Source organism: Cheilinus undulatus, linkage group 15 (assembly GCF_018320785.1).
Source record: "Cheilinus undulatus linkage group 15, ASM1832078v1, whole genome shotgun sequence".
Lineage (NCBI taxonomy): Eukaryota > Metazoa > Chordata > Actinopteri > Labriformes > Labridae > Cheilinus > Cheilinus undulatus.
The window spans coordinates 26,874,201-26,901,987 of record NC_054879.1 but is presented as its reverse complement, the minus strand read 5'-3'; the positions used below and the strand labels follow the sequence as shown (position 1 = coordinate 26,901,987).

At 38.4% G+C, this 27,787-nt stretch overlaps 1 protein-coding gene across 3 annotated transcripts in view; it reads right to left on the bottom strand.

The window, feature by feature from the left end:
- The window catches only part of man1a2 (mannosidase, alpha, class 1A, member 2), a 219,426-nt gene that overhangs the window by 19,983 nt on the left and 171,656 nt on the right, over positions 1 to 27,787 (bottom strand). For all 3 annotated transcript variants that reach the window (XM_041806736.1, XM_041806737.1, XM_041806738.1), the window contains exons 8-11: positions 27,098 to 27,221; positions 25,426 to 25,519; positions 3,905 to 4,020; positions 2,872 to 3,091 (exon numbers count right to left, since the gene is read on the bottom strand). In XM_041806736.1, the coding sequence (XP_041662670.1) occupies positions 2,872 to 3,091; positions 3,905 to 4,020; positions 25,426 to 25,519; positions 27,098 to 27,221 (554 nt within the window). The remainder of the gene's footprint in view (positions 1 to 2,871; positions 3,092 to 3,904; positions 4,021 to 25,425; positions 25,520 to 27,097; positions 27,222 to 27,787) is intronic.

The following is a 27,787-nucleotide window of genomic DNA, read 5'->3' as shown; positions in this document are numbered from 1 at the left end:
GGGGGCGGTGACAGGAGTGACTCTGAAAGGATTAAACACACCGACACGCACACATGAATGGTTCCACTCCCACACCCACTCACTTAATGGATGTGGTGAATGACTGCTCATTAAACACTAACAGGTCGGTCTCAGAAAGCCTGTCACTATCAAACTCTCTGCCACCAAATCAGAAACTTCTCTGCCCTCACACACACCCTCTGTCTCTTTCTCCATCTTAATTTGTTGCCATGACAACCTCTGCTCTTCCAAAGCAACCTCACGGCTCTTGAATAAACACAAGCAAACACTCCTAAGGACTAAATCATGATGCAGGATCGCACATTTGTTTCTTTGCTGCCTAATTAATGCTCTCTGGAGGACATAAAGGAAGGTATACTGGAAGGTCTCCTTTGATTGGATCATACTTTTAAGCTTTTAGCACCTTGATTTCACTGTGTAACCAGTCTTAATGCCCTGTCCAGAAGTCCAGTGTGCAGCTATTCTCATATGTATCAACTGGAGATGACAGCATAGCAAAAAACTAGAGTGCTGATATATCAGGGTAAAAAAATTCAGAGGTGATTTTAAACCCATTCCAAGTTAAATGAAACAACAGGTTAAATGTTGGGAGTTATTTGAATGCACTGATTAACCAGTGCTAGTCCAACTCTGTAGAGAGTCATCAAATCCTAGCTCTGTCCATTACCATTTCAAGTCGGAGGGAGATGTGGGCAGAGTTTCCCATCATGCCACTGGTTAGAGTGTTTAAATCTGTTTGGATGTTGCCTATTGTACAGTAATCCCTGCTGGGATTCCTTCTCTCATATTTCTGGTGGATTGCTGTTAGGGGTGAGCGATATGGAAAAAAAATCAAATCACGATTTTTTTATGGCCAGATGACGATCTCGATTTTATCACAATTTTTTTCATAAGATTTCTAAGACAAATTTTCAAGTTAAATGACCAGAAAAAAACAACCTTTTCTCTGATTTTTCTCTATTTCTTCTGCACTATCCTGTTGGCCAATGCATTATATGTATGTGTGTGTGTGTGTATATATATATATGTATATATGTAGAGGTCTTATCCCACAATATATTAAAGTTCCAAACATTTATTTTCCCGCATTCTGATCTATTCTGTGTTCTGGAACCAATATCTAAATTTTCTGCACCACTTTAGAATTATTATGTGTGTCTTTGTCTGTATTTTAAAATCCACTTTACTGTTTATTAAGCACAATTTAACACTTTGATTTGCATTTTAAAGTATATGGTCTTTAAAAAGAATTCCTGCAGCTGAAGCTTTAAACAAGTAGCCTGTTCATACAGTATGCAATTTAACATCGCATTTACTTCAGCCTTGTTTACAGACTGCCAAATAAAGAAAATATAAATATGACACACATTTGATGAATTTTTGAGACATGTGGTAATGCAGCTAAGTACTGACTGTATGTTATTTAATGCAATTTTGATTTTTATTCAAAAAAGGTCGTGTATACATTGATTTGCTGCTCTGAATAAGGCTGTGCTGAGCAGTGGCATAAACGTGTCACACTGGCACCTGTCTGCTACTTACAATGACGGAGAGAAGAGGAAAGGCAGGATTACATGCTGCAGCAGTATGAATGTAGGCCAAAGAAATGCATGTAAATCAATGATTTTACAGTTTAAAACATTTTCTAATAATGATCCATGTCTGCACCTCGTGGACATCACTGCCTCACTCTGTAAAAAGACGCTGATGTTATAACGTTTCACCCATGACTGCGTTATCCTGACATTTACTTGCCAGGTGAAAAGGCTTGTAAATAACTCGGAAAATGATAATTGAAAGCAAAACAATGTCAGTTGTAACAGTTACATAGGCTACCTGCCTCAGACACACTTTACTCTGCTGAACCGCGGTATGCGTCATCTCTGTTTGAACTTCGGCAGACCAGAGGACGCTGTCTTTAGAGCTCATCAAAAAAACGTTGATAAGCTTTGTGCAGATTGTGCAAATAAATATTTTTTGTACACTGATGGTTCAGAAACCCAAGACGACGCTTCGTGTAAGATTTAGAAATCATCGTGAGAACGAAATCTTAAGTTTCACTTTCACTTTTAGCATGCCGCTCCGCTGCATTGGGGAGCGGGGGGGGGGGCAAAGAGCGAGAAGTCGCAGAGCAGATCCTACGATTAAACAGATTAAGCAGATCGCCAAGACATTCTATTTCTTCATGATCTGACATCATCTTATCGCGCACCCCTAATTGTTGTTTTTGATCTCAGACACATTTGTACCCTAAATGAAGTTGTTCACTGGATTAGTGAGTTCCAGCTTGTGAAAACAGATGGGCCTGAGAAATACAATATATAGAATTATTGCACTGAAATATCTATGTTAATTTAAAAAGTGACCATTCCTATGTGATTTTTATAATGAGCCCTTACAGTATCTCAGATATATGGACAGTTTTTTAAAAAGAGGGAAATTCTTAATTTTTATAATTGTAACAGGACGTGTCTTATGAAGGAGCCTGCCATAGGTTGCAAGTTCAATCACCCAAACTCACTTCTAACCGATATGGAAACAAATTAAAACAAAAACTTTTGTCCATTGATCAGACTCTTCTTTTAAAATATCAGGTATCGATCAATCGAAACTCTTTTTAATAACCTCCTCTAGTGGAGGAGAGATCCATCATTAAATGATGAAATCAATGTGGGTCCTGCAAACAAATATAAACTCATGCGTGATGATGATGTAAAATGATGATGTAAAACTCATGCGTGATGATGAATAGTGAAGAGGTGGCTCAGAGATTTTTTGTTCAGCACTATCAAAGCAGTTTCATTCAAATGAAAGGTAACTGGAGTGTCTGAATGTTAATGTGTTTCTCACCTGTCCTGTCGTAGGATTCATGGCAGGTGTGTGCGATCTCAGCTCCCAGCTGCAGGTAGTGCCCCGCCTTGTCGTCAGGCGAGCCATCAGCGCCCAACGCAAACATGCCACCAGCGAAGCAGGCCAGGTGGCCCATTTTCCTCTCCAGGTGGCCGTTCTTCCACTCACCGATGAACGTCAGACCGCCGTTTGATTTGCGAATCAGGTGGCGTTCGATGGCCTGAAGGGGAGGGAGGAGGAGGAGGAGAGAGAGTGAGGGGGTAACAGTGAATGAGGATGTTTGAGATTAGAGTGTTTATAGAAATGTTTGGACACATGTGAGGATAAGGTCCAAACAAGGGAAACAAAGAGAACAGACGAAGGTTGAAGTGGAACATATAGTATAAAGATGTGGGAGTGTGATTGTATTCATAAAGTGATTGAAATGTACATGAGGGGCATTTGCATTGAAATTCAATGCAGAGAGTTGAAGATTTAAGGTCAGAAAAGAGGGATGACGTGATATCAATTATAAGAGGAATGTGGATGGAGGTTACGAATGAATACCAAGTGTGTTTGAATAGGGTGTTAACATTGAGTGCATTAAGGTGGGGGAGGGTCAAAAGAATAAAAACTGAATAGATTGTATGAGCAGAATTAAATTCATCCTTTGCTTCAGAAGATCCATCCTCCAAACTGATGCACTTTTAGGGCCTGTGTCTGTAGACAGCGCTTCAATACAAACCAAATACAGTTGCCCAACATCAGAATTTTGATACGATTTAGATACAGATTAAAACAATACTGATACTGAAAATACTTTCCCCAAACCTCCCATTGAAAAACTGTTGGAAAAGTTCCTGCTGTGAAGACCAAGTGTGATCAAGCAAGTCAAGAAATGCTCTTGGTAGGTTACACTGAAATTTTGCAGAAAATGTCAGGGTTGCATGTATGAAAAGGGCTTATTCATAAATAAACTGACAGCCTTCCTAAGGCCTAAAGAATGTTTTCTAATCATGAATATTGTAGAATATTATGATTTTTTTTCTCTCACCTCAATGGCGTCATCGTAGGTCTTGCGGGCTTCGGTGTCAGTCTTGTCTGACATGAGCCATGCCTTCAGCAGGTACTCGTAAAAACTGTCCCCAAGTCCTCCAACTGAGGTGTGATCTGTAGAGAAAAAGGGAAAAGATGGGTTAAAAAAGGTCTACTTAAAGGGGCAGAGACATAAAAAAGTTCTAAGGATTGACTCATTTTCCCGTGTTGCCTCCAAGTCCAGCATATGGCATCAAAAACACTTCATCCAGGCTTTTGGTGGTTTTCTTCTTTGCTCTCACAATACATTGGCAGCATGTTTCCTCTCATTTCCTCTTTTATTTACCCTCTGACTGATGTGCTCACATTTCAATGTCCCCAATCGCCCTCTCAAAAGTGTACACAGCTTTCATGGCAGTCCTTGTTTGCAGGACACCACATAGAGAGAGGAGGGGATGAAGCCAGCTCTTACTCCTATCAGACTGAGGAACATAACTTTTTTTTGCATACAGAGGAAGTTTAAAGTCTCTTTGATCTTATTTTGTATTGCACTAGGCATAATGTGTTGTACTGCATACAACACTAAACCCTGGTCTTCTCTAAAGTTAGGCTGTTAGACAGCCACCGCTGGTTGTCATGTGATACACAGGATTGTAAGTATAAAAACATCCCAGTTCTTTTCTGGGGGTAAATATGTGATGAGATATGATCTGGAGGATGTTATTGGGCAAGGTTTATGTCACCACTGTAAAGGGGCTAAATACTGCTCATTGTGTTTAACGCTGGTTTATTTTAATGATAATGTTTAACACTGGTCTATTATAATGGGCCACAACATGGAGTACTGCCTAGACCTGTCCTCTTTATAAAGCGTCTTGAGATAATTTAAGTTAGGAATTGGCGCCATACAAAGATTGATCATGAAGAATGAAAGCAATGCTGCAGCTACAAATCACTTCCTTTAACCCTGTAATAAGCTTCCTCTTTTTATATATTTCTGTAAGAATCGAAGAATTTTATACAAGGACTGAATGAAATGCAGTTTAAGGGACGCACTCTGCCAAATGTGCTTGTCAGTAAATAAGTGCTTGGTCTGACCCATTTATTATTTAATGTGGTTTTTAAACACCTGGCAGTAAGATTGTATACACCAAGACAATTGGGAGGATAAACTTATCTTAATTCGTCAACTGTTCTGTACTACAAAGATATGCCATTCTTCCATACTCCAGCTCAGCGTTTTGAATCTTGCGCGATTCCAGTTGATCTTTTTCCTTTACATGAGTCACAACACCGATAAGTGTTCACTTGGTTGATAGATGTGTGGCTATTACTGAAATAGTTAAACATAGTCATAACTTTATTTGTATTTGTATTTGATTATTGCTTTGACAATAAGCAGAATCACAATTAAGGCAAAGCATCATAAGACAAGCATGAGAACACCACAAAGAAAAAGCCCCAACAACAGAAGAACCCATGAAAAATTCAGCCAACATTGTAACCCCAACATCAATGACACAGCAGACACAATATGAAACCCAAGAATGGACCAACTAAGAAAGAGATAAAACACAGATATATAAAAATAAAAGACCCAGACTGAAAAACCCAGAATAACCAAGGTGAACCCAGGCAACACAGGAACCCAACTACATAGACAGAGACTAAAAAGGACTAAAGATGTAAAAGCATATAAAATATAGACTCTTCTCTTCCTCAGAAATCAAGTCATGTTGACTTAATATGATGGAATGTTTTTTTTCTAAGTTTTTAAAATATTATTTATTATTATTTCATCGTGCCATACACCAAAAGAGGTGTCCAGCCCTCACAGACTTACAAGACACTGAAATACAAAACAAATAAGAGCAATCAAACAATGACGAGAGCAACTCATCACAATTATATCAGACAGAAGCAGATCAAATGTTAACATAATGTTGCTCATTGGCTATTAGACCTTACAATCCTTATTAGACAGCAGCTTTAGTCAAATATAAAGTGTCCTCTTACGCTGTTAAAAGGCATTCAGCACAAATTGTGCAAGTTGAAACACCTTGTGTGTAAACAAAAATTTGAGTCTTTCTTCATCAGACAGAAAACAATTTAGGACAGCCTGCAGGCATTTTACAGAAAAGCTGACATCTTAGATTGTGATACAGAGGACAATAAAATGAAAAGTGCAATTCACTTTTAACTTCACCCAAATCACACAAAACACATGTTCGCCATGGAAGAGACCTGTTTCCAGAGCAAGAGGAAGGATCTGAGCTGAGCACAGACAGATCTCTGAGCCCTAGTTAGGTTTAGAATAACATAAAGCTCTGGACTGTCAACTCTTTTAATCAGGTTATAAATTCTTAATTTTGGTTTACATAAAACTTCCTCAGTCCACTTTTGTTTATAATTCTCAAAAAGCATTGACTTAATCTGGTTGACACGACACCTTAATTTATTCCTATATATACTGGAGACCAGCTTTATTAAATATTTTTGCTACTTCTCTTGCCCATGTGTAATTGTTGGACATGTCCCAGTGAAATATAGTCAGTCTGCTATCTGGCATATTGATCAATCTATTCCATAGTCACACCATATCACCCATATGTCCCATATGAATGATAACATTCGAAATGTCTGCCTGTCTGAACACTTTGGGAAAAAGCGATAGAGTAAAACGGCAGCACATAAATGTCACCTGTTGAGACGTCAGCACTGAAGACAAGCTATGATGCTAACACTAGGCAAGCAGGTCAAACAGACCTGGAAAAAAACACTTTCATGGTTAAACTCAGAGAAGTCTTCAGTTATCACAGTATCCACAGTTGTTATATTCCCGGGGTTTACAATTGTAACGTGTTGTTCAGAATGATTGATTTGTTGACATGATACATGTGTGGCATAATAAGAGGATTTAAGCAAGCTGGAGATCAATTCAAGCACAATAACAGACAAAATCTGTCAGCTACAGAGCGAGTGGAGATAACGATGTCCGAATGAAAATATTCACATTAAGAGGAATAATGAATGATGTATGAAAAGCTGTTTTTGATTTGGTATCACTCTGTTTATTCGAGTCTCTTAAATTGTGAAACTGGCTTTAATTTGTGCTTCTTTGGCAAATGTAATATTTAGTTTTTACATTTTGCAGAATTATTAAAGTCAGTGAAATTATAATGGCAGATGGGCAAAGATTCCTGCACTGGTCACAACTATTTCACTCCCCCCCCCCCCCCCCCCCCAGCTCCACCAGGGCAGGTGTTTGAGATTAGGACTTCAGTTCATAAACACAATGACAGAATATTAGTTTGCATTGGACTGCATCAAACAAATCAAATGGGATTTTACTGAACTGAGTCATTAGGTATTTCAATGAATCGTCAGTGAATCAAATACAATCATTTTGAGAAGGAGAGACTCACACTCCTATTCAACAGTGTCAGTACCATAAAAACGGCCCAGTCCTATTAACTGACCAGTGTGAACACCATGGACAATTTGACATTAATGCTGGTTTAGTAAGGCAGCTCAGAATGAGTAACACATCTGACTTGTCTTTCTTTTTTTAAAACAAGACCTCTGTTGATGTTCTGTTGTAAAACAGCTTGTGCAAGCCAGCATCTTAGTGTCAGACATTGATAACATTTTAAATAATTCAAACAAGCTTTTAAAGATTTCGAGTTCTCCCTATAAACCACTGTATCTTTGTCTTTATTCTTTTTCTGAGGCCAGTCAAATTGAGGCCTCTTAAGTCAGTCAAATCATGAAGTATTTTCAGTAGTTTCAAATGGGATGGAGGTCAGCAATAACAGGTTTGATCAAAGACAGTAATAGTAACAAAGGAAGCAGGGCTTAAATCAGGATCAACAGCACAGACAGAAATAACACAATATAAAGTATAAGCAAAAAAATATGAATATAACTTCAGGTTGTGACAATCTACTGATAGTCAGAGTTACTCTGACTGTTTTTAAACCATGTGGGACTCAAATTTTTATTCTCATAAAAGATTTTCTAATTTGGAGCTCCCCTTGTAGAACTGCAACAATGAATTTTTGTGAAAACATCTTTGATTAAAAGACTCTTCTTTAGCTCTCACTCCTCCAGAATATTGCTCATCCTCTACAGATCTCTTGAGCTTGATGTAATCATATTGGATATTTGAGCAGATTACTTTGTGTCTCATCTAAAGAGATTCTTTCCTGTATGTGATTAACATGCCCGTAGGCAAACGGAGAGATATGCAGAGGAGCGAGGAAGATGAAGAATCCACTGAAGCGATGAATTATTCATCTTTTGTCACAGAGAGAGCCTAAACCTTACAAACAACCTTGGAGACATAACTGAGGGCAGAGTAAGCGCTGGTGTGCGTGTGGTAAATCCTGCGAGTACACATGTGGGTGACTGAGTTTGAATTTCTAGGATTAAAATGACAGCTGGAGACTGGACTCCAGTGTATACGAAACTACACTTAGAAATTAAGGGGACAGATATGATTTGGATGTTTGTATCATCAGAATTGTACAGCTGCTATGATAGAGGAAGTCGATGGATGGATTCAGAAAGATTCTCCAATTTACTGGAGCAGTAACATTTAAACTACACTGATTGCTGCAGCTTTAATCACATTTGCAAACAAATTGCACCACTTTATAAAGTGAGCCATGTTGAAACTTATTTTAAGCTTATGAGTTAGTTAAGTTGGTGGAATAAATCTTTTTACTGTTGGCAAGCCAACCATAAAGACCGTGGTTTGATTTAGCTGATAAAAACAGGTCTTAAACACCATGTCCTAAATGCATATTAGTGTCAGATATCTATTCACATAAGACAGGAACAGAAGCTTTCTGCTCCCACCGCATCCATTAAATATTTGCTTCTTTGCTCTGTGAATTTCAGTTTCCCCTCTTAACGGAATAAAATATAGGAATTTTATTTTGAAGGTTTAGAAACAGAACTGGGACACTTTCTAGTGACGAGCCTTTGAAAGCAGTGAGCTTTATTAGGGCTGCTCTATTAAGGCTATCATTTTACTGTGACCAATTTGTGAATTTCAAATAACTAATTAATTTTGGCTAGTTTCCTTGAGGCAAAGCCACAATTGTGCTACAAATTCTGCAAGTTTGTTTTGTATGCTTCCTGGTATGACTTCTCAAAACCAGACTGGTTCCAAATCACTAAAGTAATTTTAGATTTACCCCTTGATTTCACTTACATAATGTTATGGAAATGAGTCAAGTCAAAGTCCATTCATTCATTTGGAAATCTCTGTGATATCCAACATGCCTGTGAAAGTCCACTCTGTGACATTTTCATCTAGAATTTACCCTAAGTATGATACAAAAATTGAACTATAGTGGTTAATTATGGACTTGATGACATTGTGATATATTAGAAAACAAGCTAGTAGTTAGCTAAGTAGTTACGAGTCGTATATTGCAGCTTGACATGAAATCTAGCATGATTTTTCACTTGATTTGAAGTACTTTTAGCCAGTTTAAATCTTAATTTGTTTAAGAAAGAAATATAAGTGAAATTAGATATGGCCATTAGTCAACATACAAACAGTTGAAACTGGTTAAAGAGCATTCTCTCTTTAATTTAAGATTTCTTTTTAATAAATCTGACAGATAAAAACAAGGTGTTGGCAACTCTTTAAAAGAACAACATTCAAAAATCTCAAGTCTTAACAAATTTGTTCTACTAACTTCTTGTCAAAAAAATAAACCCTTGTATGTATTCAAAAGCAACTGACAAGTCCAGAATTATTTTGAATATCTGAAAATGAAATGTTTATCTAGATTTGTCAGGTGAATCAGGCCTAAAGTAAGTGTCCAGAGGTTCTTCTGACTAGAAATAAGATGAACTGATGTCCAAGTTTTTGCAGGTGTAGCCATTTGTTGCTTTAGCACGTGCTTCTCCTTATATTACATTAATGAAGTCAAAGAATGCAGATCAGTGCTGGTCTCGACCAGTCATGATGGAAAATCCTGAGACTGGCCAGTCCAAGATGTGACCAAGTACAAATGCTCTCGAGTTCGAGACAAGACCAAGACATTTAAAATCTGGTCATGAGACCGGCCTCAAGACCAAAGGTGAATCCCATTTCTACCCCTTAGCCCTTATCTTAGCCCTACCCCTTGGTTTTGTGCATTCACATCAGGTGAAGCAGTGTCCCAACTCTCTTTTCAATCAAGGGGTAGGGGTGAGGGCCAAGGGCTACATAGCCCTTGAAATGAAGATTTTTCAGGACCACACTTCAAACCAAGGGGTATGATGAATTTCTCCTCCATGCATTGCGTTCAAATGCAAAATGGCACAACAGATTACGAAGGCACATAAATGAAACTGGAAAAGCACTCGGAGAGTGCAGACCTCTGCCAAGGCAGCTCAGTCCCCCATGCTGTGATTTACTCCTAAAAAAATTCCTGGATACAAACGGTGATCCGGATCACTCCCAAAATCCACTCAGTTCTCACTTATGCCATTTCCGACATTTCCTGAAAATATCATCAAAATCCGTCCATAACTTTTTGAGTTATGTTGCTAACAAACTAACTAACAAACTAACTAACTAACAAACCCTGTCGATAGCATAACCTCGTTGGCGGAGGTAAAAATATTTTTGGCATAATGATTACAGAAAACACACACAACACTGAGGATTGAAGTTTATTGTATTTTTGGTATCTACACATGTAAACGAGGGTTATTAATTGTATAAATAAGAGGAGAAGATCAATGCAGTATGAACGAGACAGTCAAAGCTTTATAGTCACCTCCGATGACGAAGCTGTTTATCGGCAATGTGTGATGACGAACAGCAATCAAGTGGCGTCTCGTTTCGTAAGGGAAGGTTTTTACTCCATCCCTTACCACTCTGTTTCAAGGGGCAAGAGGAAGGGGTAGACGAAGGGGAAGGGCTAAGGGGAAGGGTTAAGTGGTAGGAATGGGATTGGCCCCACGACCGTTCTCAAGTACTATAACACTAATACGTGCTGCAGGTTCCTTTGCTCCTCACTTAAATTGAAGTGAGAGCTCTTTTGTGGGAAGGGCAGAGCATGAGCTGTGCTGTGCTGTAAAGGAAGGCAGGCTTTACTGCATTTACCACACATGACAAGATGTATGGACAATAAGTAAGACAAGGCATGCAGCATGGTAATCTTGGTTATCTTGTTGAAATGACTGTGGGAAGCTTTGCGATCTTTTTAACCACTATTTTTTAACCACAATTCTAGACATTAAAGGACCTTACCATTACATTTAACTTGTCATTACAACCATAGATATGAAATAAATAAGGATAGAGCACTTTTTGAGATAAGCATCCTCTCTATGTCTTGTTAATTCTGAACAAAAACGGCCAGTTTTTGTTTTTAACGTCGGTTTTATGGGCTTGCATTCATTATTTTGTTTAAGATACCTGAAAATAACAAATAAAATACAGGGGTTGTTTTAAGTTATGTTACTGAAACACTTAAAGTCTATGTGAATGATTGTTTATTTAAAAAATATGACAATGTGGGGACTACAAGCATCTTCCAAGGAGTAAACCTTTATAACTCAAGATTTTCCCCCAGCTATAAATAGAAAAATATTTAAATTAAGCCCTTTCCAAACTTCCTAGACCTTGCACATACCTAGCAATAGACTTTACAAGTTTTACGATATCCATAACAGAACAGGATGTTTATGCAGCATCAGCAGCACTAAAGCACTCACAATAACACCAACTATCTCCGGGGTGTTACGGCTTTTATTTGGCAGTCAACGATGCATGAGCACAAAATGAAATGTTCAATAATTCCCCCGCTCCAAACACAGCACTCACACCATTAAATCCTGGATGGAAACAACCACCGGACTCAGATGAATGCTGCTTTATTTGGTATTCATCTGGAGTATCTGCTCAGCCGGAGCCTGGCAGGTCACCAGCCCTCATCTGGTGCTTCTGCTCCACGCCAAATTATCATACTCGCATGGTCGAGTCCTGAAGGTGGCAGGTGGGAATGTTTGAGTCTCAATGCAGAGAGAAAAATAAGTTTCACCTCAGCTTTGGTTGCCTTGAAGGACAAAGAGTTCTTTCTTTGTGGAGCTCCTCAGGTGTCTAATTATTTGAGGATCTGTACTGTATCTGTGTACATGTAGAAAAGTGCAGATCCTTTAAAAGATAAAAATAAAAGAGTAAGCTTTGACTTTGCGGAATGACGATTTAGTCCAAGAGAGAGACAGAGATTTTTGAAATCAGCAAAGAAATCTCGTTGTAGAGTGGCAGTAAACACAGGAACTGAATGAATTTAAAAGAGTGACATTGCAATGTTTTATCTCCCTGTGATACATATTGTGATTTTAAACATTAGTTACATTTCTAATCAAGTAATTTTTTCCAAGATTTTGGACATCTAGACCCCCCTCCTACTTTCACGCAGCCCAGTTACTGAAATATCTTTAACCTCGCCTTGGGAAATTAAAAGTTAGGTGTAATCTACATAAACAAACCCATGAATGCTACTTCTAATTAACAGAAAGCTCAGCTGCTATTACTCTTACACCTGCAGCTGTAACGCAAACAATTGGTGGCCCGTCTGGTTTAACAGGATCATAAATGTGGCCACAGCATTACTGAGCACTGGGATGAGGTGCGGCTGATGGCAGGAATACACTCAGTTAAGATCTGCCTCATACACCTGAGTGTCTGCCTCCAGTCTCATTTAGTGTGTCTGTGATAGCAGCAGCGTCGCCTGTAGCCTTTACAAGAGACAGAACTGATATTTACAATTGATATTTTGGCAATAAAAATCTGTCTCTATCAGCTGTAAATACTTGGCCGTATCGACAAGTTAGTCGAGATTTAGGCTGGACCAACAAAACTTAAACTTAAATACTGTTCTGACAGTGTCTTTAACAGATATTTTCTTTCCTGTGTGGGCACTCATTATCAAAAATATACATTTCATCTCTGACCTTTTCTTCTGTATTAAATCCTATGGTTTCTTGTCTATTTCACCATATTTCCTCTCTTTTTCTTGACTATCTCCTTTGACTAACTGAGTTGATGTTTGATTTTATGATAAAACATAAGATGAGACATCAGAAGTCACGACACATTAAAGCTAACACTTGTTTCAAACATGTACCATGATGTACAAGTACCAAATAAGACTGGAATCACAGACACATTAAAACATAACATTGGAGCAGAATCAACATCATTCATCACCCATAGCTAAAAATGAATTTCTGAACCTGAACAGGCAAAAGAAAGCAAAGATTAAAATATAAAACAGAAAATGAAGTGCTCCTTCAAGGTCCCCTGTTCTTTAACCTCTCTCTTTTTCTCAGTCACCTCTAAGACTCTTTCAACTCGACATCCGCCCACACATACTCCCCGAACCAATCAAAGGATCAGGGTCAGGCAGGGAGCGCCTGTCAATCAGAGGCCGGGTGTGCAGAGGAGGCAGCTTCAAATGTGCATTTAGCTGCAGAAAAAGAAACATATGTACGCAAGAAGATGTCCACACAAAGCTTCAAACACGCTCCAATTCACAGCATAGGTTAAGGCCAGGCTGCTGAGGGAACACTAATGAGTTCACCATGTATAATGGAGTATAATAACAAAACTCTTCTCTGCACAATCACTGTTACAATACAGGGCAAAACAGCAAAGGTCAGTCAAACCTTAATGCATTCTCTACATAATGTTAAATAATTTGACCAGTATAAGATTATGCTCACAAGTTAAAGTCATTATTGTTTTACAAGCATAATCAAAAGTAAAACAAAATCAAAGATTGGTGTTAAAGTTGTTGATGAAGAAAGAAAGGAGAACTTAATAGCTTCAGCAGGCAACAATGAGCAACACTGAATGGAAATATATAATAAAGCTAGATATTTTTAAGATAAGATTTTTTTGATGTGCTAAAATTTGTTTTTCATTATTTGCGACCTGTCACAGTTTAAACTTCACTGTAACAGTCTTGTCATTTTGTGCAACAAATCAAAAGTAGTGTTCAGATCTCCACACATGTAAAGAAATCCTTATTTGACTCGCTGCCATTTTCCTCTCCCTCTTCCATGGACTGGAGCTAACATGTCCATCATCTGACATGTGAGTGTGCGTTAAAAGGGATGCTTGATTTGTTTTCTCTGTGCTCCCATTACTGTAACAGTAATGCATTGCTTTGTATCACATGAAAAACATGGTATCCCAGTTTCTGATCACTGAATCATATCTGCACAGGCATCTGTGATGTTATTTCTACAACACAAAATAAGGTAAGTTTTAAATTTCAGCTCAAAGTACAACTTAACCCCATATCTACTGCCTTGTTCTTCTCAAATGACGTTAATTGGTTGATTTTCAGTTTCGCATAAAAATGTTGTAGATTAGAGCTTTGCAAGATGGATTTTCCTGATGACATTGTGGCAAATCTATCTGCTTTGCAAGGTTCCTATTTGCACCCATCTAGCTGATTAGGTTCATATTTCTTTGGTAAAAATTGCAAAAGATTGTCAGTTATACTTTCAGGTGTTGTCTTCCTTGCACATTCAGATTCACAGGAATTCAAGAAATTTCAACAGAAAAATAATAAAAAAGAAGGAAAAACAATAGGGTTCTACCTCTTCAGGGCTGGAACCCTAAAAATGTTGAGAGCAAAGATGAGTGTTACCTAGAAGGTTAGAAGACTAGGTGTAACGTGTGTCTGTGTGAGTGTGAGCAGTACAGTGTTTTAGTATGACAATAGTGGTTATGAGGCTGTCAGTCACAGTAGGATCTCATTAAAACAGAGAGCTCATCTTTATTCCTCATTAGTGTGGCTTAACTACTGTCTGCACATCCACAGTACTCACACTCATATTTTATACACAGATACAACTGCACACACAACACATGCTTCTTTTACCCTTCAAAACTTCACAAACTTCAGCACAAACTTGCATAGAAATCTCACCCAAAACTTATCAACTTCTCACTATTCAAATGTTCATTATTCAAATGCACATATCTCTCCGAACACCCACACTTTTTACCTCTGATGGAAAAAACACCCTTGTTTATAAACACCTATTTAACTTTTACAGATTATATGTGTATAAAAAAACATCAAAACACTGGTTGTTGACTTCCCACAGCAGCTGCTACAATAAAAAACAGATTTAAGCTCCTGGCTTGTGCTGGTTTTGCAGCCCATAAAGCTAACACTTGACAGTCGTGCTGCCTCTCATCAGCCCTGAAAACTGACTCTAAATGCTGCTGTAATGAATCTAAATGGATGTGGCGTGTCCTGGTTTGACTCTGCTGCAGTTACAGGTGTTTGAAAATATGCAAATAACAACTCAAATCCAAACAACAACAACAACACGTTTCCCCCTCTGTGTATTTATCTGAAAAGAGAATTTAAATGTGTTACAATTTTCTGCCTCTCTGAATCTCTGAATAATAATGATAGTATCATGGCAGCGATGTGAGCAGCCACTGTGGAGCGCCTTTGTTGGTCCTTTATTGATCAGTGTGCTGTTGATTGATTACATGATTAATGAACAAGATATATAATGATGGTTTTTCCCCTCTAGGTTTGAAGCCATACCTCTTATCCAAACGCTTGTTCTAACTGTTAATGTGTAAACTTAGTCAAATTTTACATAATCAAAAGTCAACTCAAATCAACCCTTAGGGGAGGTTGTGTGCATTTTTATGGACTTTTCATTCTTCATTTGTTGATAATTTGGCTGTCTTCATGTATAACATGGCACGGCATGGATTTTTGACAAGATTGTGTATTTTTTTATTTGATCTTCTTATTTCCAGCTCAGCTCCGCCAGTTAGTCTAAAATACATTACACATTACAAATTGTTTACAAGCAAGAGTTTCACTCAGGCTGTTAAGTGCAGAAAATGCCTCACTGAAACCCATCCAAACTGCAATTTTTGATCTCACTTCCATAAAAAAATAATACATGCATTTGTTACATCTGGTTGTCAATGTGGGCTTTTGCCTTGGAAGTGATCATTTTTACACTCTGCAACAGATGGCATCATCGTTTTTCTTCTTTTTTTTTTTTTTTAAGATTTATTTTGGGCCTTTTGTGCCTTTATTAGATAGATGAGGACAGTGGATAGACCTGTAAACAGGGATGAAAGAGAGGGGAGAGACATGCGGCTAAGGGCCAGAGGCCTGACTCAAACCCCGGCTGCCCGCGTACATGGGGCGTGCCTTAAACCACTCGACCATCTGCGCGCCCCAAGATGGCTCATCTTGACCATATTAGGCATATGGAGAAAAAAACATGCTAAATATGTAAAAAATAATGCATAAAAATCAATGTTGCTGCTAATCACTGACATATCCCAGGTTATAATAGTTCAACCAGAAAATGCTTTGCAGAATATTCAAGATAATTCATTTTTTTATTTTGGTGGCATCACAGCAAAAATCTGGCATTCAAAGGGTTCAAATCTTTAAAAAAAAAAAAAAGGTTATTTGAAATCAATAACTAGGTAAGCTGTAGATAAAAATAAAATATTAATATATAATATTTTTTATGGCTATCTATTTAAAGGTTCATTTTTGTGCTTAACAGCTTGAGTGTGATTAATATTAAAACACTCCCTAAGAGTTACATTTTTGGTCAGAAAAAAAGGAAATGGGTTTTCCTTTGTGTTTTTCTACAGTGTGTTTAAAGAAAAGTGGAATCTAACCTCTCCTAAAATATTAATATAGGATGAATGATTGGAACATTTCTGTATGAGCGTGCATCAGAAACACATTTTCAAACAAATATAATTTCAATGCCTAAACGGTTTGTTTACCAGATGGAGGTCTGATGACAGCAGGCGTTGTTAATCTCCATCTGTGATTTGAACATCCCATTTGGGGCTCAAGGATTCAAACCACAAAGAGGTGATAGGACGACTCTTCACTGTGACGTTTGACAGTCTAGTGATGTGGCTCTTACCACAAATAGACCCATAAAATAAAATAAAACCCTCACAGTCAGGGACTAGGGATGAAGTAGCCCCAATTTGTCTGGAATATTAAAATCTTATGTCCCCATATGTAATCAACATGTTCTGGACAAGCCCTTATGTTATTAGGGACTGCTGTGAATTACAAACAAAATCAAGAATATCAGTCAAAGCATTCATGTGAAATCACAAATTTCATGTAATTGCCCCCTGGTGGACAGCAACATCATAGGGTTGTCAATATTTGGAACGTTTTGACACTTTATCAATACCACATGCTTTAAATGACTCAATATTTGCTATTTTACATTTAATAGTACTTAAAGTACCACCATTTTGAAGAAAATCACTGTTTTTCAACCCAAAGAGTCAAAGGCAGCATGCAGCAATGGGTGATCAGATTAGATCAAGTGCCCGTGTCCTGTTGCCAACAGAGTTGTGATACAGAGAGAGAGATCAAGGTGTCCCTCTCTCTGTGTCACCCTCCATCACAGCGTCTATCCCAGCTGTTTAATTCACCGGCCAACATATACATCTGAATAGGTTTTGTAGAGTCTCTCAAAGATGAATGCATTAGCTTTAGTGTCTGTTACAGACAGAGAACAGTGATTGCTCCTGGTCCCTAAAAGTTTCCCTTTACCTGACTGCATAAACACACACCTTTAAAATTACCTAAAAATTACAGACAGCAGAATCACTACAGACACTTGTTCAGTAAATTAATGAGCATTCACAAGAAATATTTGTTTTCAGGCAGGACTTGTAGATAATTTTTCAGGAAAATCGAATACATTTTGCCTGTTATTACTATACATCAGGGCTTTCTTAACCCTTCAGCCTGAGAACCCCAACAAAACAGTGTCAGAGACTGGGAACCCTATGATCCCAACACCACAGTGTTTCTAGAAAGGTTAGAAGCAGGACATACTATTTGAAATCATTTGAAGTTTTCTTTTCTTTTTAAGAACACATATTGCAAACCCTCCTAGGTGTATTTGACCCCTCCAGGGGGGCCTGATCCCCTCCGCTTTCAGAATCACTGTTATACACAGTCTGTCAAATTTGGTATGTGTACAATTCTTGTGTGCATGTTGAAAATAAAATAATTACTTCGCTACAAAAACAGTTTTGATTGTTCAGAAGGTCATTGTTTTGTTGCAATGATGTTGAAGCCAGGATTGATATCATGTGATTTTAGCTAGTATCGTATCAAAATTTCAACATCCTGGTATTGTGACAGCTTAAGAACAGCGTACTTCTGCAATGCTCTGTAGAGAAGTTAATTTTGAATGAAAGAAAATTGTTCAACTGGGTGCAGTAATGAAAGGATACAGCTGGGTTATACTTCTTCAGAATGCCATCAGGGAAAGAAAACCCAGAGGGAATTAAAATGGCAAATTAGACGCTTTGCTTTCCCAGTAAATTGCTGTACTGTTAGCTAGTTAGCACTCATTATAGCAAAAAACATGCTGAAAATGCATAAATCTGTCTACAATTTTGTTAGCTTTATCCTGGCGGCAGTATAAGAAGAAGGATTCTCCTTCTTCTACTGCAGATATATCAGATTTCTGAGTCCATGATGCAGACATGTAAAATCTGAAAAAATTCACAAGTCCGTCAGAAAGAAAAATGTTCTTGTGGAGGCAGTATGAACGTTTTGGACTATGACTTTTTTCCTATAAGAAACTGGAAATAAATTAATAACAGGAAAGCAGGAGGTGAAAACTGAAAAAAATCACTTGTAGTCAGTGCTGAAGTCAGCCAGCTTAGATAACAAGGTTCAACTTTCTGTATGGAATAAAACGGTTCCTCAAAGTGCTGGAGTTGTAAAGGGAGAGATATTTTTTATCACTTATGGTGGTTGTTAAAGGGATGAAATACATCTTGCAGCAAGATTCCTATGCTATACAAAACAAGCTCCAGACAGAAGCAAACCACAGAGGCTGGCAGCCCGTCTCGTCACAGTGCCGGCTGTCAAATGTCAGTCAAACTGTCGCCATGGGAAACACTAAAAGCAGAGGTCGGGAGCTTAGACGGTGCTGTAGAAAAACGATATGAAGCAAAATGTTTTTTTTTTTTGTTTCAGCCTCTGTTTGGGCTGCAAGTATACTCTGCTGTATAAAAAAAAACTTTATATTCCTCACAGTATAGGGAAGTCTTTGACTTTGCCACATACTCAGAAATGAGTAAAAACTTCACAGATATGCCTGAAAGTAAACATGCTGCTTTGTTTTAAGGGGGACACACTTTGGAAACAGACTTCTATATTATCTTTGCACTTATACCTGGGAATCTATCTACAGACCCACATAGTGGGAAAAAAAATCAACACAGTTCTTTGTCAATGAGACACCTATGTGTGAAAATGTGAAATCTGACAGTCTGTTCAGGAGCTGCTGTCCTTGTCCCGTTACAGTAAGAGTCATTATAATTATACCTGCCCCTCACCTGCTACCTCCATAAGAGGTCAACAGATTATCAGCCTGGCTGTTTTTCAGTGGTGATATTTGACATCTGGCCAATAGTGGGGATGCACAGTAGTGTTGTTTTGTTGATATCCGATATGCTGATTTTCACAGATTAATTTCAGCTGCTACAGATATTGATGCTGACACATAAATATAGTTCAGACTAGGAATGGGATTTTTACCCTAGTTTTAGAGCTTGAGTAGTTGCACAGCCCCAATAAATGAGTACTCAAGTAACTGCAAATCATAATTACCATAAAAACAGAGATGCTGATGACCCAAGATTTTCATCCTTTTCAGCCCTTCATAACCCAGCCCTCAATATAAAGATACGAGATGACAAAGTAACTGAGGGCTATTAACCTTTTAAACACAAAGCAGACATCAGCATGGAGGTCTGTAGTATAGATGAGGCGGTTCAAACTTCATTCAGCAATCACCGTCAACTACTCCACAGTCCAAAACACAAAACTCCAAGAGAAAACAGCTAAGAGTCGCATGGTCCTTAAAGAGATCTGTTTATGAGTCTGTCATACCTGTCTCTTTATCAACATGCTCCTCTTTCTTCATATATCAAATTCTCTCATAGCTGTTGTTAACCATGATGGTGGTTTTCCCGAACAATCTGCCCCGCTGAAGCCTTCTCCCTTCACAAACCGTGATGCAAGTACAACTCCTGTTGCCAGTTTTGTTATTAACAGTCTAATCTTCTTTACTTTGTGATCATTACTAATGACGTGTTCTAATTAGTGCTAATAGGTAAAAGCAGAGAGGACTTATCTCCGTGTACTGTTTACTGTATTCTTACTTTATTTTTTCTTACCAAGTACATTCAGTTAGACAGACCCAGAGAGTTGTAGCACACATGTAACAACCAATCAGTTCAAATATTCCAGCTTAAAACAGCATGAGCACAGTGCATGGGTAGCTTGAGATTGGAGAGAGAATAAAAATAAAGTTACTAATTTTAAAAGGTGCTTCAAAAAGTACAAGTACACAAAAAAAGCAACTGAATTACATTAATTTGAGGTAATGTAATTAGTTACTTTCCACTCCTGCTTTTAGATGTACATCCTTTTGGACAGGCCAATATGCTAAATAACATTGTAACATAGTAACTACTGCTATCAGCTCTGAATAATCCATACTGACCCAAAATCTCCACCCATGGCTTCTGAGTTCAAGTTGTGCAAACATTTTTTCTTGCAGGCAAGAGTAATGTCGACTTGGAGAGCTAAGCTGCTCTGCCTGGCTGCAAAATCCAACATGTGTCTTTACACTGCACTCCAGCCTCAGAGGACCTAAGAGTGAAGTGGCCAGTCGGTAATTTTAATGGAAACGTTCCATTGATGACTGAGAAAAACTAGTTAGTGTGTGCCAAACATTTAACGCCCAACTGCTTCATGAACTTTGGCAGTACAATGTCGGACTGGCAGCCAAACTCCTCCTGACAGATGGGTCGGGACCAAGCGTCCACTGCAAACCTAGTGACAGGAAAGTGTGAGCATTATAACAGTATATTTGAGTGTCTTTGGAGGTTAATGACCTCTGTGATGTTATCAGGTAACCTGCAATAAACCTGATTCATCTAGGTCGTAGGATTCACAACATTAAATTGTTTTGACAGGGGGGACATATGCATGGGCCTGTTGACACCTCAGTGAAATTATTAACATTAAAAATGGAGGACAAAGGATGTACAATCCTTTGACAGGCCATGAGTGCTAAAATGCTGTAAGAATAAACTGGAAAAGCACAGAAATGAAGCAGCAAAAATCATGAAATTTTACTCCAGTGGCACTTCTGCTTCATTATATGTTATTTGCAGTAATTCAAAGACATTCAAGGACATTTTTGCAGTGAGCCCCCTGGATTTTCACATTAATTACATCCCTCTCCCCTCTCTCCTTCTAACTGTAACATTCAGCCTCTTCATGAATTACTCAGGGGGCACTACAGCAGGTCAGGTTGTTTTTTAAGGAGCTATGAGCTTTAATTAAGTCAGGGCTGCTTCGCTGTATTGAGCTGTTCTGGTTAAGGCAACAAGGTGGAATGGCAGTTAATTAATGTGTCTGGGCTTCATATCACAACACAAAGGAGCAGATTAAAATGCAACTAGATCGAGATATGTGTAAGGTGGTATGATAAATGTGCACCGAGACACCATACATGGACTCAGTCAGTTTAAATACACCAGGTTGGGGATAAAAAAAAAAAAAAATCTAGACTCCGTAACAGAAATGAAATCCATGTCACTCTAGTATGACTAATATTTAGTCTACTAATAAATTAAACAATCTACCACACAGCAGGAATATCAACAACAGTCGTATGCATTTTTTTGCATTTACATAAAGCACAGAAATGATTACAACCCTTAAAGTTAGAGCAGCATTTTACTGTAAAGAAAAAAGGAATCGTATTGGTATACAGCTCTTTCTCAGATTAGGGCTGTCAGCATTTGTTCTTAAATTTTGATGCACTCAATTATTTAACAGTCATTTGTCCTTTAAGGCACCTGTAGATCAGGTAGAACAGGGCAGCAGTTACTCTCTGTAGCGTCTTTCTGCTCTCACAGTGATGGAAAATTAGTCCTCTGAATGCCTCATTTCACCGAAATATCCTGCACCTTGTGATAATAGATCATGCATTTCACTTTTTTACATGAAAATTTGGTGCAAGGTCATGAACTGTTCTCAAGTTTAACTAATAAAAGGCCTGATTTTTTTTAGGTCTCAATTCTCGTCAAGATATGTCTTAAACTGGCAGCTTCTCTTATATATTTAAACATATATATACTGATCTTTAGGAAAGAAAAGTAGTGAGCTTTGTTGCTGTTGTACCAATACAAATAGTCCCTTCTTTCTGACTCCCATATGTACTAAGAGAAAATCACTCTTGACTTGCACACAGAGGAACAAACACAAAACATCCGTCATCACCTGCCCAATCATGCAGCTCGCAGCCTAACCATCCATCTGTTAATGTACTCATTCGTCCATCAATCAATCTGCCCGCCCTCCATCTTCCATCCATTATTTTTTTTTGCTGCTTTCAGCCCAAACTCTGCACTTAGAAACACATCAGTCTGACTGCCAGACCACCTTTCCATCCATTAATGAGCCCCTCCATTTATCCATCCATCCATGAGTGCACTCCATTTGTTTTGTCAACAAGTAAAACAAATAAAACAGAGATCTTGTCCTGCTAGACCACAGATGCTGGTTAAAAGAATCTATATTTTGCTTAAAAAGTGGTTGCATGTTGGGTTTCTTATTCTCTGCTGTGCATTATGTACATTTATATGTGCGGGAACATTGCCTATTTCGTATTTACTGCACTCCCTTACGTAGCAACTGGTTCTTCTTGACAAGGAAAACAAAATATATCCCATTTGAAACAGATTCCATCTTTTCATTTCCTTTCAGTGAACCAAAGAGTAAACTCTGAGATGAAAATCTTATCTGACTGATGTGGAAAAAATATAGCACTCAGTTTAAAAGAAAATACTTCCAAAGAAAGCAACAGAAAAAGGAATATTTTAATATCCACAATGTTTTAATATTCTCTTGGAATTTTAAGATATGGAGTAGTATTCTCAACATATCTGTCATCTACTATCTAAATCTCCGTTAAGCACCCTCTCAGGTTCAAACTCTCCCCACTGAAATGCTGAAAAATAAACATCAAGGAATATTTAATGATCCCTGGAGGATGCTCAGATGATAACTTGAAATTTCCCCAAGTAGTGTTTGGGGTAAAGCACAAACATTTAGAGTGTATTTATGAAAGAAAATGTAGATTATTCTGAATAAATATTTGAAGGATGAATCAGGAGAAATGACTCCAGGCTGTAGGTAAACTCAGCAGAGTCAGGATGAGAAGTCAGCCCACTCTCTAAGCAAATAAAGCTTCTACTGACATGCCATCCATGAGAACTGTGTTATTGAGGGATACTTCTGAATATTTTCATAGGATTCACCTAGCTAAGGTGCAGTACTTTTCAGATAGGGCCAGGTAGCTTTGGATGTCTTTTTCCCTTAATAAATGAAATCATCATTAAAAAAAGTATTTTATAATTTATTTGGGTTATCTCTGTCTAGCATTAAACCTGTTTGATGATCTGAGACATCTTCGTTTGACACAAATTAAAAAAAAGCCATCAGGAAGGGGGCAAAGACTTTTTCAGAGCACTGCTCAGTATGTGATACACTTCTAAATGCATTATGCACCAAAACGCTTTACTTACAGAAAAAGTAGGTTAGAAAGGGATTTTCTCATGGACAATTAGGATATAAATATAAAGCATCTAGCATCAACCTACCTGCATGACAAGTGTTTATCTTACAGGAAAGTTAATCTGTTTTTGAATATCAAAACTGTAAGCACAATAATGTGACTGTTTTTGTCTGTTTATATGGTATTTCGTTGTACCCTTGCTGTGTTAACGTTAGTATTTTCACAGCGACCCCTGTTTTGAATGTGAATCCTATGAACAACTTAATGATCGTAGGTGCAGCCAACCACGAGCTTTAATTACACGTGTGTCAAAAATTAAAGAAGAAACAGAAAGGTCTTAGGGCAGGAATTATGTGTCACGGCACATCTAACTTCACTCTGTGAGCTGTTAATTTCCCCGGGCTGACGGCCAAAAAGCATTCAATAAACTGGGAATACTGTGTTCCCCCTCCTCTGTCTTCTTCTACCAGCTTCAATTTGTTCTCATTAAAGAAGATCTATTCTGATCCCTTAGCCCTCACTTAGAGTTGATTTCTCCTGTTTCTCCTCACAGCACATGATCGTCTGAGGCTCAAAAGGAAAGTTTGAGACTTTTCCCAGTAGGCTGCTTGTAAATCAGTGCTGAAGTGATACTTTGAATTTAACGCTGCAAACAAATATGCTCTCTCAGAAGCTGCATGCAAGTTTCTAATATCCTCCTTTTCCTGCCTAAGGTCAGAGATAACCCCGCTGTTTCTCCTAGTGTTTGTGTAAACATCCAGCTGAATCATGACCATTTAGTAAAGACACTTATGTATGTGCAGCATGTGTTACTGGAGGAGATCTCTAGAGGGCACCCCGGAGAGCTCAGGCTCCAAACATGACTACACTCAAGGAGGTTGCTGTTATATAAACTCTGAGTTCAGAATCAACAAAATATCCTTCTTTTCATTATCATCACAGCATTTGCTGTCCTGAGTCACGGGAGACTGGAGACAAATCGAGCTATCATTGGGCGAGAGGCGGGATACGACCTAGACTAGTGACGGCTGATGTACAGGGACAAACAACCAATAGTTACCAATTAACTTAATATGCATGTTTTTGGTCTGTTGGAGGAAGCATGAAGCACAGAGCTAACATGCAACCTCCACACAGAAAGGCCATGTCTGAAAGGGATTCAAACCAAGGGGCAAAAGTGCTGAGCACTTCACCTTGCATGATTCTGAACAGTTGTGGTGTCACAGTTCCACAAGTGATCATGTTAAACGGTGACATTCAGCTAACACATATGTAAATGTTGTTACCTTATGCCAGCTGCTGAAAATAGAAAGATCCTTGCAAATGCGTCCTTCATTTTGTTACTGTCCCAACTTTGTTAGAACATGTTTGCATCAAATACAATGGGTATATGAAATGCCAAAAAATAAAGTTTCTATTTCAAGTTTTCATTTGTTGTCTTTGTGCTATTTCCAATAAAATATGGTATTTTTAGTACTATAAAAAAACCTCTAGATTTTAGACAATATTCCAACTTTTTATGAAATTTGGGTTGTAGATAAAAAAAACAACTTGGCTGTGCTTTGTCACTCCTATTAAATAAACAGATGATTTAATTCATTTTCATGTTTTTTTATTCATTTATCAGTCATTTGCAGCTTTTCTCAGTTGCATTAATGCTAAATACGGGTAGTTGTGCTTCCATCATCTTGTTTAAAAAGGAAAAATTTAGTTTAATCAGTATTTCATACAGCTATTGTAATGCAATAAGACAACAAATGTGTGTCAAAATGCTTTAAAACAGTCAACATTAAATGAAACTTCACATGCAAGCTCAAGAGTGTTTTTGTTTAGACTGACGTCTAAACCAAAGCCTGTACTCACGTTGGCCCCAGCGACCCGTCCGTGGATTCAGGTAGTTGGGGTAAAGCCCGTTTGGTCGGTCCATTTTGGCCAGCAGCTTTCGAATGTGCATCACCTGTGATCGATAGATGAAGGTTTAAGATTTTTGTATGGTGGAGCTTATATAACCTTTTCTTTTTAGATGGGTCAGACTGAGTGGAAATTCAGGGAGAGAGAGAGTGGGGAATGAACTCTGATTGGGGGACTAAAGCCTCCATATTCAGTGCTTTCACACTAGGGGCCTGGTCTTGCACACTTGAGCCAGAAGTCAGTTTCATTTTTGTCAGTGTGAATGCAAACAAATCGCATTTGGGAATACTGTCTAAGCCTGCTTGAGCAGGTTGTCTCATGTGCAATTTAAGTGGACTCTGGTATGGTTTAAATGACATCTGAATGCAACCACGCACAGATATGGGACAGAGAGTTGTGTGAGCTATATGACATCATCATAAAAGCAAACCTTTCCCTGGTGTGGAAGGTTTTTTTCACATTTTTTTCTCAAAAAGTGGTGGGAATTGTCAGAATCAAGTCAACAAAGGGTCTGTTCTGACTCACCTTACAGATGAACACAGATGTAGTCTAAAAGATGAGTTTGAGAGGTAACAAACGTCTCCTGTCATATCTAACACCCTTGTATCCAAGCAGCACAAGCCCATTCAATCCTTTAAAGCTTGGTGTATAATGTGTGAAATTCAACCAATCCAGACACAAATTTTAAGACACATGACTCACTGCCGGAAGCCGCACCAACTTTCAGTTGGATTGTGCATTGTTTGTCGTGCAGAGTACAGGGGTATACAGGTCGACCTCGACCCAACTATAGCTCAACCAGCTGTTCCTGACCGAATGGATTTCTGACATGTTTGATACTATTGTTGTATGACTCCACACATTGCCAAAAGTGAGAGCAGAGCCATGAGCAAAATTCTCAACTTTGGGGTATTTTTACCTCTGAAAACTTTCAGACAATGTCCTAAATCTCTGTGACAATATCAGAAATAACTCAGCATGTGAGCCTTTTTTAATGAAACTCCATAAAACAGTCCATCTTGACTTCACTCATAGAGTGCGAGCACTCAGGTACTGCATGGACCATTTGGTGTGAGCACACACTCACAACCCATCATGACTGTTAAATAGTCTGCTTGAAATTGTACAGTGGTTGCCTGGCTTAAGCCACAAGCAGAAATGTAAATACAAAGAGGGATGTTGCTTGAGTCTTAGATGATTTAACAAACAATCCATGGTGACAGGATGAATGCCTTTGCCTGCTTAATACATAACCAATCTTTACTCAAGTTATGACCCAAGCAGTCGCCATAGTTGCTTCTTCTTCTTTCTCCTCCTTGGTGGGTTTGCAAACCAGCTACATGCATACCACCACCTGCTGTTTTAGGCTGACATCACAAGTGGACCCAAGCTTGGATTGATGTTGCTAACATGAAAGTGGGCCAGCGGGGGAGAGGGAAGGGGGAGCAATTGTGCTGCGGTGCAGTTCAAAACGATCCGGCCCAATGTGAAGGCACCCCAAGCCAACGGCTCTTCATAGCAGAAAGTTTAATTGTGCTAAATTATTACCTGAGCAATGTCAAAGCAACTAGTCACAAACCTGAACTGTGAGGAATGTAGAGTATTTAAGCAATAACACACTGACCTTCTGGTAGTAGGCAGGGTTTCCTGTCAGGTAGGTGAGGTGAACAAACTCCATGTGCAGAGTCCCAAACTCAGCTAGGATGCTGCTGCCCGCTGACGCCCAACCCCAGTTACGACCAACACCACTGGAAGACGAAGAGAAAGGAGGGGTAAGACACAGGAGGAAGGAGGAGACTTTATCATTGAGGATACAACATTATGATGAGCATTGTCATTTACTACACAAAACATATTATTTGTCAATAACACAAACACAACGCAACACTAACATTTACCTGCAACTGATGGGTTTGAGTAAAAAGGTATTTTTAGTATTTGCATGTTAGGAAGAAACCTTAATAGAACTCAGCCCTGGGCAGGGTTACAATTAAAGGGTAAAAAACAAGTTTGTTAGTCTTTCTTTAAGTATATATTTTGTATTTCAGTTTTTCTTTTTTGCTTAACAGCGTTTTACATTCCCTGATCATTTTACTCTCCAGGTTGCAGTTAGTATTAACGGTGTTCTAAAGCTAAACTAATTACAAAAGATGAGGGCCCATAGAGACTTGAACAAAAAGCCTTGGTCAACACTTCTTTTACATCTAACAAGTAGTCAAACAAATACTTTGTCAATAGTATACCTGGCTGTTAAACTTATTTATAGCCCTTATTCAATTATGGAAAGGAAAATCCTTCACCACTTTGCAAATTG